At 50.2% G+C, this 13,422-nt stretch overlaps 2 protein-coding genes across 2 annotated transcripts in view; one reads left to right on the plus strand and one right to left on the minus strand.

The window, feature by feature from the left end:
- The window catches only part of PV08_05773 (uncharacterized protein), a gene marked incomplete at both ends in the record, with an annotated part of 12,194 nt that extends 1,934 nt beyond the window's left edge, over positions 1-10,260 (plus strand). The window contains 4 exons of the mRNA XM_016380112.1: positions 1,871-2,017; positions 4,254-4,655; positions 4,719-10,137; positions 10,198-10,260. Coding sequence (XP_016235939.1) covers positions 1,871-2,017; positions 4,254-4,655; positions 4,719-10,137; positions 10,198-10,260 — 6,031 coding nt within the window. The remainder of the gene's footprint in view (positions 1-1,870; positions 2,018-4,253; positions 4,656-4,718; positions 10,138-10,197) is intronic.
- Positions 10,261-11,221: 961 nt separating this feature from the next.
- Positions 11,222-13,389, minus strand: PV08_05774 (uncharacterized protein; the record flags this gene model as incomplete). Its single annotated transcript, XM_016380113.1, has 7 exons — positions 11,222-11,724; positions 11,928-12,049; positions 12,177-12,414; positions 12,492-12,612; positions 12,707-12,846; positions 12,909-12,956; positions 13,026-13,389. The coding sequence occupies 7 exons, from the start codon at positions 13,387-13,389 to the stop codon at positions 11,222-11,224; spliced, it is 1,536 nt and encodes a 511-aa protein (XP_016235940.1).
- Between the last annotated feature and the right edge of the window lie 33 nt (positions 13,390-13,422).

Raw genomic sequence — 13,422 nt, forward strand, 5'->3', positions numbered from 1 at the left:
TCAGTGTCTAAAAGATCAGTGTCTAAAAGATCAGTGTCTAAAAGATCAGTGTCTAAAAGATCAGTGTCTAAAAGATCAGTGTCTAAAAGATCAGTATTCTCCAAGTCAAACGCGGTATTCTAGGGGGCACCCATTCTTCCGGAGTCGTATTCTCTCCGGCGCCTACAGAAGTACCTACATTAAGTACCTTCGGCATGGCATTGTCGAACCAAGCCGAGGTGGACTGGCGACACGCATTCAGCTGCAGCTAGACGATTCTGAGTCGACTGCTGTCGTACCTAATACCAAACTCGGTAGCGGCCTCTGCTAGAATGAACCTTCACTCCAGCTCCAAGTTGGTACGTGGAGCTGAACATTGTTCCATTATCGCCTTACTTATTGCTCTTTGTATTTGGGGGCCGCGTGGAGAGCGAGACACGGCACGGCACAAATGTCAGTGCGAGGAACAAGCTCAATTCCCTCTACCGTCACTATAGTACGGCATTCTGGCGACTATGTTTATTTTGCAATTTCCTATTATTTCATGCATACCATATGATTCACACTGGTTGCGGAGTACATTTGTATGATATATACGCTTCCAGCATTGTCAACACCGCCGATCATATAACTGACCTTCGGCTATGCTGTGCCGCAACACAATACTATCGAGCGCCTTGACCACCACCAAGGAAGTTTCTTCTTCATGACGATAAGCTTTTATTTGAAGGTGGAAAAAGAGAGAATCTCAAGCTGAACATCAACACCACCACCGCCAACAACAAGAACAACGACGACGGCTAGAGCCAAATCGACCTTAAACTACCGCGCCTCTGTGACAGTGGAAAGGAACCGAGTTATGGCGAGAGCGTATCAACAAGCCCTCGTACCTGATGTACGTATCTACCTAAATCTTTGTACTTTGTGTCTTTTACCACCACACCATTCATCCCCGTCTCAAATCACCCTCGATGCACCCCTTGTACGACGAGTGCTGTGGTATGAGAGAGAGAGAGCGCGATAATCATCTCGCTTCTTTTTTCTCTTCCGCCCTTCGATATACTCCCACCACTTATTTCACTTCCCTACCTTTCTCCTCACATCCCACACCGAATCCTTATGTACCACCCAGAATTGGAGCTCTCCTAACACATTCTCTACCAACACTCCACAGCCCGACCCTGGCGAGGACAACGACTCGACATTCTCCGAAACACTAGATGACTCGTGGACGGCGTCCCTCTCGACGTCGGTGCTCAACTACCGCTATGAGAACGGGCGGCGGTACCATGCGTTCCGCGAAGGCCAATACGTACTGCCCAACGACGAACCGGAGCAAGACCGGCTGGACATGTTCCACCACATTTTCAAAATGCTGCTCGGCGGCCACCTGTACCGGGCGCCTTTGTCGGCGCCGCAGCGTGTGCTCGACCTCGGGTGCGGCACGGGCCTGTGGTGTGTTGAATTCGGCGACGAGCACCCAGAGTCAATCGTGGTGGGCGTCGACCTCTCGCCGATCCAGCCGACGCTGATCCCACCCAACGTCAAGTTCTACGTCGACGACATCGAGTCCGAGTGGACGTACCCGCCCCGCGAGCGCTTCGACTACGTGCACGGCCGCACGCTGTGCGGGTGCATCGCCGACTGGCCGCGCCTTTTCCGGCAGTCCCTCGCGGCCCTCCATCCGGGCGGCTGGCTCGAGATGCAAGACTACCAGTACCACATGCTGAGCGACGACGACTCGATCAACGGCGCCGTCTACCTGCTCGACTGGGTCGAGCAGATGAACGAGGCGTCAAAGCGCTTCGGCAAGATTCTCAAGTCCGCAGAGGCGATGAAGGACCACATGGGCGCCGCCGGCTTCGTCGACATCCACGAGGAAGTCTACAAGGTTCCCATCGGCACCTGGCCCAAGGAGGAACGCTTCAAGGAGCTCGGCATGTTCTACCGCGCACAGTCCATCGACGCCGTCGAGCCCTACACCCTGGCCCTGTACACTCGTGTCCTGGGATATTCGCCGGACGAAGCCAGGATCGTCGTCGCCAGAGTGAAACGAGACCTGGCCAATCCCAAATTCCACATGTACGTGCACTTTCACTTTGTATGGGGACAGAAACCTATGACGTCGACTGCGGACTCCTAGGAGGGAACACCATGATGATGATGACGATGATGATCATGTTCACGAGATTGATACTACTCTCGTACTTGTACTTGTATCATGGGCACAGAAGACCCTCCCTCCCTACCTACCCACCCAATATGGAATACTACTATGTCGACTCCAACAGAGGATCATGAAACTGGGTCTGAGCACCTCTACACATATACTCGTACGAGTACCGAGTATTGTGAGGAGCCAACACACACACACACACACACACACACACACAGATTCGTGATAGTTGACCTACCATTTTAAAAACTGAAGAAAGTAATATTTTGTTTGAACGATAGTAAATTCAACCTACCTTACACCTGATCACCTATCTAGATGCCACCTTCTATCTTCTCTCTACCTGTATGGGATGCCACCTTCTATCTTCTCTCTACCTATATGGGATTAACATCAGGCACCTCTTTTGTAACTAATATGTCATGTACTCGTAGAAGTCTAGATTTTGCATACCTCTAGGTACCTTAGGTGTGTAACGTTCACACCCATTGACTTCCAACATAGGGGACATAGAGGGGTAATTCTGAATGATGGGGGTGTTAAAAGAAACACGATACTGGCTGTGGCATCAATCTCGACACTTCTCATCGTCCTGGCCATGAATGAAGGCTTTCTTGACAGCCAAACCTCCCATGGATGAGCAATGAAAGTTATGGGTCAATAGTCAACTATGAAGGTACTTTCATCTTCTTCGGTGGAAAAGGTGAAGCAAAACAGCAAGTCTTTGCAAGTGCAAGGTCTGAGATGTTGAGGACATATTCAGGTCCGGGCGAGGTTTCCCAGAAATCGACTTTGTATATGAATATCATAATAGGGCTGATGATAGTCCTGCTTCCAAAAGGGGAATCGGCCTGGGACCATTATATGACGAGCGATTGATGTTTCCTTATGTAGTTCCTTACCCGATTCTGGGCGCTTCTGGTGTTGCCGTGGTCTTTAAAGGCGCCTAACCGAGGGCCTGATAAAGCCTCACGAGCCTTAGCCAGGTATTGCAAATAGCACTCAATGAAGCTAATCGCTCCAATCTCACCTGAAGCTTTGCTCCCATTTTCATCAAGAGGTTAGGCACCTCATGATCTTCTTGAACACACTTCTACCTGTGTTCGGCTGTGGGGAATATCGGGGAAGTGTCCATACCTTGACGAAGGGCTTATCTGCAAGAATGACTGCTCCTTAGTACGTACCGGGCTTCATGCTTTGCGGAGTGAAGGACAACCTCAGTCGTGCTCCAATGTCGCAAAATCTCTTTGTTGAACGACACAATGTACTCCAGATGATCGTCAAGATCGTGAGACATGAGCGAAGAAATAATGTCGTGTGAGTTGCAGTGTATCACGGAGCGACAATGCTGGCACAAGTTCATCTCAATAAACAAGTTGCAGATGTTGGTGCGCTCACGACAATGAGGTCGACGGCGAGACAGTCAGAAAACTGTGGAGAATAGCTGTTTGGTGTGAGAGCAGTGCAGGTCAAATCGTAGTGGCGTGGTCTTTGGCTAGGTTGGTCTTTGCCAAAGAAGTAAAGGAGGACTAGCAGATGCACCTACCGTGGTGCTCTGTAGTGTGAGGACAGTGAACAACAAAAGAAAGCGCTCACTTCAATCCGCCCACGTGACTTGACGATTGCCTGCGGCATCCGCCAAGTGAGCAGCATTTCGGCAGGCGGATGCAGACATCACCATACACTTGACGGCGAGTCTTTTTTTCTTATTCTCTTAGTTGTCGACAGATATTCTAAAGGCAAGAACATCCTCGTCATCCACCAGTTGGCCCATCCTGGTCAATCGCGACTCCGACGCTGCTCCGAGCAGGCACAACCGTGACGTAGCAAGGCTGCGATTTGGCTTGCTAAGCGCCTCTAGCATTGAAGCACCGACGAAGCAGTCTGACAGCCTAATCCCTTGCTATTGCCCTTAAACCTCACCGAAACCTCTCAATTGTCGGCGCGGATCTCCTTCAATTCATATTCTTGCACGGCAATGCCATCGTTGCCTTAGACCTCTACACTGTGGCCGCAGACTCCAATGAGTTCTCGTGCAACTGGACAAAACCATGGAAAGTCAACGACATCATCATGTCGAAGGGTTGGTGAACGGCAGTCTTGGGAAACACGGTTCAGAAATATCCAGGGCTACATCTCCGGCCGGTGCAGCGAACATGGAGAATGGAAGCCCTGAGGGTGAAGACCTGGTCAAGCGCAACAGGCCGAGAACGTATCCTTACTTCGAAACTCTTCCCTATCCTATCGAAGATGAGGCCACAAGACAGGAGAATCTGTCTAAGATCCTGGACCAGCTGTATATTGCCCTTCAATCGAGCGACTTCACCCCGGGAGCGGTCCATTGGACAAAAGAACTTCGAAGTTGGATGTCTCTAAAGTTTGATCCTACAAAGGCACAGCGTGTGAAACTTGTCAAGCTCTATTTCGAACTCGCTCTGGCTCCAGGCATCGAGCCGGGCGTAAGTGAGCGTTTCGCTAGCATGTTCATGCTTCTCACAAAGTACGTTGTTTGCAACGCCAGTCCTGTACTTCCTCGATGCCCAAGTCGCTAACTGAACCGCAGACGAAAGCATTACCTGCGTCCCCTCAAAGATCTCACCCTCGACTGGCGACCGTTGTATCGCGAACTAAAGGTCTTCGTCCTCCCTAGCGAATCTGGGCTGATGCAAACTACTAGTTTGAAGAGAAACATCAAGACCCTCACCAAGATCACTTCATTTGCTCAGTTATACTTCGACCCCGAAGACATCCCAGCAATGTTAGAAGAGATGTTGCCACATTTTACAATGTCGTCCGCCGAAGGGGCATTTGTCGTGATAGGGCTGCTGAACATGCTCCTACCGACGGCACCGCCGCCGCCTAATAGGCAGGATCTAGTCCCTCAGCAATTCCTACCCACATTTTTCCATTTATGGTCATTGGTAAATCGCTCGCGGACGACAGATGTTGCATTCCTTGATCTGTTCTCGCGCATGGCCAGGGACACACTCCCGTGCAGTCATATAGACTTCTCGGAGTTCGGTATTTTCACAGCTGAGCAGTCGACTCTGATGACAACGGCGATTCTGAGACTCTTGGAAATCCCAGTGGGTCAGTCCACATCTCCGTACAGCGCTCTCGTCGATTTATCCGCGGGAATGGGTATTCTTCTGGATAGAGACTCTCGAAAGCATCCCGTGTCACACCACATTGCACGCTGGTTTGTGATGTCTTTGTCGCCTGCTTGCCTCGAGAAGAAGACATCCGTTCTCTCATTACTTGAGAATCTAATCCAAGCAATCGAGACCTTCTTCCATCCTTCTAATTCAGGTTCGTGGACGAGAACGCTAGCTCAACTCGTGTTCTATCTGGCAGACTTCTTTGTCATGCGGTGGAACAGAGAACGCAACGGAGAGATGGAGGTGCCTAAGGAGAGACGGCTGAATGAACCCCTTCGCAAGAGATTTGTGTTATGTTTGCGTGAAGTCATCTTCATGGGCATATATGCCAAAAGCGGGACAGCAATGAGCTATTCGTTATCAACTCTGCAGGCATTAGCATTCTTAGAGCCAGACTTGGTTTTGCCCGGGGCCCTGCAACGAATCTATCCTTCGATGCAAGGGCTCGTTGAGGTTCACCGCACAGTGTCATCCTTGCGGTCTCTACAAATCTTAGCGCGGACAATGGTGAGAACGAAGGGGTACCGATGTCACATCACAGCCTTACTCGGGCTTGCATTGCCTGGAATCGATGCCAACGATCTGGAAAAAACGCTATACACCCTCTCCTTTTTCGGGATTGTTTGCTATAACATTCCTTTCGAAGATCTTTCCAAAGACCGAACAGACATTCAAGGTAACATGTTGGCGATGGAGTGGATCACTGGTGAAATGGAGCGGATGGAGCAGGAAGGTGCTTCTGTAGAGCTCAACTATGCTGACCTGGATGAAAACATGGAAGAGATGATTCTGGCCTCGTCAACTGCTGGTTTTAGCGAGTTCGTTTCCTCTTTCTTGGGTCGAGTCTTTACCCTTCTCGAAAATCTCCCCGATGCTGCACGAATAAGGAGCGGATCACCCGAAGAAAATATTGTCAACACACTACCGGCAGCCTTCCAGCCTCTATTGGCATCCCTATCCCCAGAGCTATTCGACTTGGCTCTCAATAAGATCGTGGATTTTGTTGCAAACCATGTCATCCACCAATCTAGGGATGCTATGGCCTTCATTTGTAATTGTCTCTGCAAGGTCAATCCAGAGAAGGCCCTCGCCAAGTTCGTCCCTGTATTGATCAGCGCTATTCGCACAGAGATCGATGAAAATGGGGCCGGAACAACAAGAAATGCTGCGGCTGATGTCCTACCTCGCGATCGTGGCCTGGTTTGGAACATCAGCATGCTCAGCATGTGTGTGGTCCATGTTGGGTCCGCCGTCCTCAAATACAAGCAGGAACTATTTGATATCGCGATTTACATGCAGCAAAAATGCAAGGGCACGTCGACTGTACATGTGTCGAACTATATTCACCATTTACTGCTGAACCTCACTGTCACGTTTACGGCGGACCACGCTTTGTATGAGCCGGAGAGACTACAAGATGGCATAAAGCCTCACTTGTGGGGGCTTGCGGAACCTCCAGCGACCATCAAACCAAAATGGCACGTTCCTTGCAAAGAAGAGATTGAATTTGCAGTTGAGCTTTTTCAAAATCAAGTAGAGACTTCTCTAAAGCATCTCAGAGGTCTCATACAAGGCACATCTAGCATCAAGCGTGACGGGAGCGGCAAAGAATGGTCAGACGAAGTCTCACGCAATCTCGTCCTCCTTCGACTCCTCCTTGCAGGTATCTCAGCTCTATTCGATTCTAATGGAGTCAATGAAGGCCTGAAAACAACAGCGGCGGGAATCGATGCTGAGAATTCCTTATCCGAAACGAACGGTCATGCCCTCGACATGAGTGACAGGGATGATGAAAGTGACGACACGAGTGGAGGGGACTCGTACCTCGACAGCACTGACGAGACGTCCCTTAAACCATCCTTCCAATATCCATGTGGACAGGTACTCAAGCCTGGCGATGATCTGTACCGTGCTCTTCATTCCCTGCGACAAGATATTGGGCGCGTGTTGCATGAAGTGCACGAGTTTCTTACTCGAGAAGGTGAAGACGACGTTTCATCTTTCGCCCCTTTGTACACCGCTTATAGGTCATGGTTTGTTGATGTCGGCCTCGAACGATCAGCTCACGTGCTCGACAGGGTTACTCGTCTGCTACATGCAGACGAACACCCGTATAAGGTCAGTGGTGTGAGGAAGGACTATCCTCGGTCTATCCTCGTTCGTCGCGCAAATGTGTACCACACCCAAAGAGTTAGACACAATGCGACCCCCAGACCTCGATCAGAGTTGGATGAGCAACTCCTGCTCGACCTTGCCCAGTCGTCTGTGTCGCTTTACACCGAGGTGCGCAGAAATGCACAGAGCGCTGGGGAGTCTGCCCTCAAAGTCATTTTTGGCGCTCGATTGTTTGTCATTCCACCGCTCCTGGCATCATTTCAACAGGCTGTGAAGATCAACAACTTCCCTCGCATCAAAGGGGGCTTATTTGCCCTCCTCTTTGGTAGTCTTGCCAAGACGGTAGGCAGACATTGGAAGTACACGCCTGACGTGATCCGAACTTTCATCGAAGCCAGTACAGCCGATAAACCGTCGATCCAAAAGCTTTGCAGTGGTGGTCTATACCAGATCATGGAGTATGGTCGCCCTGGGCATCGCATGGCAATCATCGACCGTGCATTTGTTGACCCATTCGCTCCTGAGGAGGATGTTGAAGATAAAATTCAAAAGAAGAAGAAATTTATTCTCACCAAACGTGCTAATATTGAGCGAAAGAAAGCGGAATTGGCCGAAGAGCTCATTCAGCTTGCTCGTCTATCTCACTGGAAAAAGGCCACTCGCGTTGCTACCATCGTCATGTCTCTTGGTCTTCGTTTTGATCATATTGCTTCTGACAGCATGATCGACCTCATTACACGTGGCACAATCGACCCTCATCCTGGACTTCGGGGGCTCTATTCACAAGGATTGGTGGCCCTCTTCACTATGACTGATGTTCGAGCCGTTTGCAACCACGACTATGCCAACTATATTCAGGCATTGCAAGAATTTCCTGCCAAAGTGAAAGTGGACACTCACGCAGAAGACCCAGCATGGACAGACGGCTACCTGAAAGCATTCTCTCAGCCAGAAGCTGACGTTTACATTGATCACGACTATCCAGGTTGGCTGGTTTGGTCCAAGACCATGCCTGGGTACAAAGCCAATGTCAAAGATGATATCATTTATGATGATCTGGAGTATAGGAAGCGCGGAATCATCGGCAAGTTGTTGGACCGAGAGTGGTTCGTTACCTTTTTCAAATACCTCAAACAGGAACCTCGCGACCAGTCTGCCGATAAATTCCGCATGGCCAGTGCTGCGATGTTGACCTACGCCTTCGAATTGGTCATTAGAGATGGCTTAGCTGTTGCGACGTTCGAGGACATTAAAGAAGAAACACTGAAGGTCTTCGAAGATGGAAGCGACAAACATCAACACCGTGCGACGGCCGAAATCCTTGCTGGTTTAGTGACATCCGTGATGGACAATTCAATCGAGAGACGTACTATGGTCTGGGAGTTCGCATTTCCTATCATTCAACGTGTCTTCTCGGATGGCTTGACCCCGGAGAACAGTGGCTACTGGACGACGTTCTTGCACATGATCATGCAGGCTAGAGATCCACGGCGAGCTTGGCCTTTGGTTGAGTGGTTGACAAATTTCCGCCTGGATATGGGTTCCAATGCTGCATTTAAAGAGAGCTCAAAGATTCATCTCCTCCATCAAGTTATCATGGATGCTGGCTGGCATTTCCAGCTTGATGCTCCCATTACAGAAGACTTTTTCGCTCACATTGATCATCCATACAAGGGCGTTCGCGAAGCCATGGCACATACCCTTGCTACCATCACCCGAACTCGGTATCATGAGTCCTTCAAAGATGTCCAAGACCTTATCAACGCGCAGAAGGCTGCCGGTTCTATTGGAGTCCAGCCCTATGTTCCCACCAAGGAATTCGATGACAGAATGCTTGAGATCTTCGAGCGTCTCGAGAAATGGCGACATGAACGCGCCCCAGGTCAACAGACGCCGTCACCCTACACTTCAGGAAGTAAAACGGTGCTACTGTGGCTCGATTCCATGCTTTCATCTTACGAATGCACCCAGCTCCTCAAATACTTTCCTGACCTTTTCACCGAGCAATTCTTGCATATGATGGATGTCAAGGAAGACCCCGAGTTACAATCCCTGGCTTACCATGTTTTCCGCCATCTGCCAAATATTCCTCACCATATGGGAGAAGACGCGAAATTGATTGCCTCTTTGATTCGCATTGGACGAACGTCTCCGTCATGGCATCAACGGCTTCGAGTCATGATCAACATGCAAATCATCTTCTTCAGACGGTTGTTTCTGTTATCCGAGGCAAGCAAACAGAAGCTGTTCGACTGTGTAGCCGACATGCTTGAAGACTCCCAACATGAAGTTCGTGCCGGAGCTGCTACCACCTTGTCGGGGATGATCAGATGTTCGCCTTTAGATTTGAGAGAGAGGATGATCATTAGCCTACGTGACCGATTTACTCAGATGCTGATTGACAACCCCTTGCCCAAGAAACCTAAGGGTCAACTTGCCGGGTTGTCCTCGGCTCGCACGTCAGGCACGAACACACCAACGCCAGAAGCTCAACGGCTGGTCATTACCCGCCACGCTGCAGTTCTGGGACTGGGTGCACTGATTCAAGCGTTTCCATATTCCAGCCCGCCACCGCCGTGGATGCCTGATGTGCTTGTCACGTTAAGCCAGAAAGCCGCCAATGATCCTGCAACTGTGGGTAACAGCGTCAAGAGCATCATTAGCGACTTTAAGAAGACGAGGCAGGATACTTGGCACATTGACGTGAAGGTATGTCGTTCACCCGAGTCGTGTCTCTGTGGACTTTATGCTAACAGGTTTGTCACATAGGCATTCAAACCGGAACAAATCGACGACCTCTCAGGTGTACTGTGGAAAAGCTACTTCGCGTGATACTGTCCACACCAGCGACTTTTCCTTTTCCACTTCGTGGTGAGGTTGGCCGGCATAGCGTCGGTCGCTTTTTCCCCCCCCAGAACCCAAGACTTTTGCTAAAAATCTGTCTTCAACCATGGCGATGGCAGTCATCATGGGGAGATATGTGCATGTTCCCAACAGTTACAATTTTCGCAACCTTGTCTAAGTAGATGTATTGCTGGATAGTACGCGGGCATCCCAACGTCAGCCTTTGTTTTGGGCATTGGTCTGACTGGTACAGCGGGAGATGGAACATGAGAATGAATAAAGAATGAGACGACAGGTGGTTGTTCTCAAATCCGTCCGGGAATCTGGAATTGGAATCCTGCAAAGCGAAGAAGGGAAGGGACCAAAGAGTAACTCAGATTACCACAATGAAAATTAAAAAGTAAGAAGAATAGGAATAGGAATGCTTATCATTTTTAGGGGCTGATGATGCTTCCTACTCGTCGCATGAACAGGTCTCTCTATCTACAGCTTAATAAATCTAATAGATGTACTCAACTTGTACAATAGAATAGTGCGATAGAATTATTACCGATTGGGAAGAAGATAACTCGAATGGGTGCATCTTTACCTTCGTACCGCGTGTGTGCGAACACTCTACGGCCGAACGTCAGGCTGTAAAAGGTACCTGAGGGAGAAGGCACTACTGGGCCAAGATTGGCAGCAGCAGATTTTGTTTCCCCCCAAGTAATTGCAGAGTATCTGAAATTCTCACTCATCCTTAAAGCCTCTGTCGACCCTCTCTCTTTTTCAACAAGGAATGCGTATATCACAGTACACATGTAAATACATACACACATACGTATGCGCACTCACGCAGGCAACTCCTCTCCATGGCACGGCAGTACCTCAAAGCAAAGGGGCCAAGTGTCAGGTAAGGCAGCCAAGTCTTTCTTCCCCAGCCTGGTCAGGCCAGTTGAGGCCCGTCGCTTTACTGGGTTCTCTCATGCTCAAAGGTTCTCGCCAGCTTGCTGTAGCGCCTAATACGCGGGCCGAAGAAGAACAGGATGTAGATGATGGCGACGAGGCCGAAACTGAGGAAGCCGAGCGTGGCAAAGGCCCATTTCGTGCTCATGTTTTCGAACATGGCGACGCCGGCATGCGCGAGGGCGGCGGCGATCAGGAAGCTTGGGATTAGGAATGCGGCAATGGCACTGGCAGCGACGTTGGCGTAGCTGTCGGTGATGTAGTTGAGCATGGCGAGCCAGAGTAGCGGGTCGCAGAAGCCCAGCACGCCGCCGGCGACGATGGGGGACCAATAGGACACGGTGCCGTCGGAGGTGAAGCCGAACCAGAGCAGGGAGACGGGGAAGAGCCAGACGCCGACGAGCGAGGTGAGGAAGCGTGCTTCGGGTCGGTGGTAGCCGTGCTTGAGCCGGTCGCGGCGGAAGAGGTACGTCTGGACCGGGACGAAGCAAAAGGTCACAGTGACACCTGGTAGGAGGGGTTAGATTGAGTCAAGTGTGGAAGAATTTGTCCCGAACGTAGAATCCCAAAACGGATTCCCCCAGAAAGGATAAATTTGTCGTATTGGATGGATAATGAAAGGTCGGGGGAGACTGGATAAGGAGAGATTGAAAGAGGGTGGTTTATGCAAGGAAGCCGGGGCACGGCTAGCAGAAATAAATTTTGCTTACCAACACAGAAGTTCAGATATGTCAAGTCAGCGTTGATGTAGCTGAGGCCATTGTTGAAGACAAAGACGTCAAACACGCCGTCCAAGTAGAGAAAGAGCAATCCGTACGCGAAGCCGTTGTACCTGTTGAAAACAAACGGTCGAAATGGTCAGTTTGATCAGAATCAGAATCGGATTTTGGGCAAAGATGTGAGGTTGGTGAGTGCATTTCGGGGTCGCATGAATCACAGCGCAGAGGTTGAGAACGTACAATCCAAGAGCAATGACAATGGGCTCCGTGACCATGATCTTCAGTGCCATGGTCGTGACAAATTTGAACTCCTGCATAACGGACAATCTACTCGATCCCAACGCAATTTCGACGGCGTTCTGGTCGACGCTACCTCTTCGTTTGACGGCATTAGAGATTACGACTCGTGGAAGTGTTTCAGGAACAAAACACAAGATGACGGCGAAAGCGCCGCCGATGATGATGTTGATGTAAAAGACTAGAACAGGGGTTTTCGGTTTTAGCATTTTCATGATCCCCTGAAGCTGAGGAGAGGAGGGAGGGGGTGCATCGTACTCCATCGCCAGCTGAGATTGTCATTCTCTGCGATCCATTCTCCAATCGGTGAGCCCAGACTAGGACCGAAGTTGGCGCTCAGCACGAAGAGTGCCATCGGCTGTGCGGCATTGTCCGCATCCTATAGGGATTGTCAGATGTTAAGGAAACCAGGGTGAATGGAGGCAAGAGATCCCCGGGTCTGGAAATGGAAGAGACTGAAGGGAGCGACATACGCCAAATAGATCCGAGATGGTGCCCGCTACATTGTTCAATGCAACTGATCCGGCCACACCGATCAAGAAGCAGAAGATGACCAGCATAGGGTAGTTGTCTGCCAGCGCAGTTCCGATGTTGAGGATGGCGTACAACAGAACTTGCAAGTGGGTTAGTTTGCGGGAGATTCATGTTGCCCAAGCCAAGTGCCGGGATACTAACTTGCGCCAACATAGACCCATTTGCGACCTCCGATATCAGACAAAGGACCTGTTCAAGACGAAGAATCATCAGCCAGAGACGTCTTCGAATCTGAAAAGACCCTGTTGCGTTGCATACCCAGAAAAGCTGGTCCGACGGCCGTCCCAATAATGAACATCGACTGGCCCAGGGTGGCGACTTGAGCATCCGTAATGCCGAATTTCTCCTCGACCAGAAACTCGACAGAGACGTATGTGGTCGATGTGAGCGTGACAAACACCTGCAGCAGACAATATATGAAGGTGATGGCCCATTTCTTCCACAACGGCCATTTACTTGGGTGCGCATCATCGTTTGTTCGGATCTTCTCTAGCAGAGCTAGAGGATCTTGACTACCGCTGAGAGCGCCTTCGACATCTGTCGTCGCGGCAGGGGGGGTCTCCTCCTTCTTCTCTGAAAGAGTACTGTCCGGTGGAGTTGTCGAATCGGGCGCGCCAGTCATCGTGGCAACGAAATTGTAACTGGGTTGCGCGCA

This window comes from Exophiala spinifera (genome assembly GCF_000836115.1).
Source record: "Exophiala spinifera strain CBS 89968 unplaced genomic scaffold supercont1.4, whole genome shotgun sequence".
Lineage (NCBI taxonomy): Eukaryota > Fungi > Ascomycota > Eurotiomycetes > Chaetothyriales > Herpotrichiellaceae > Exophiala > Exophiala spinifera.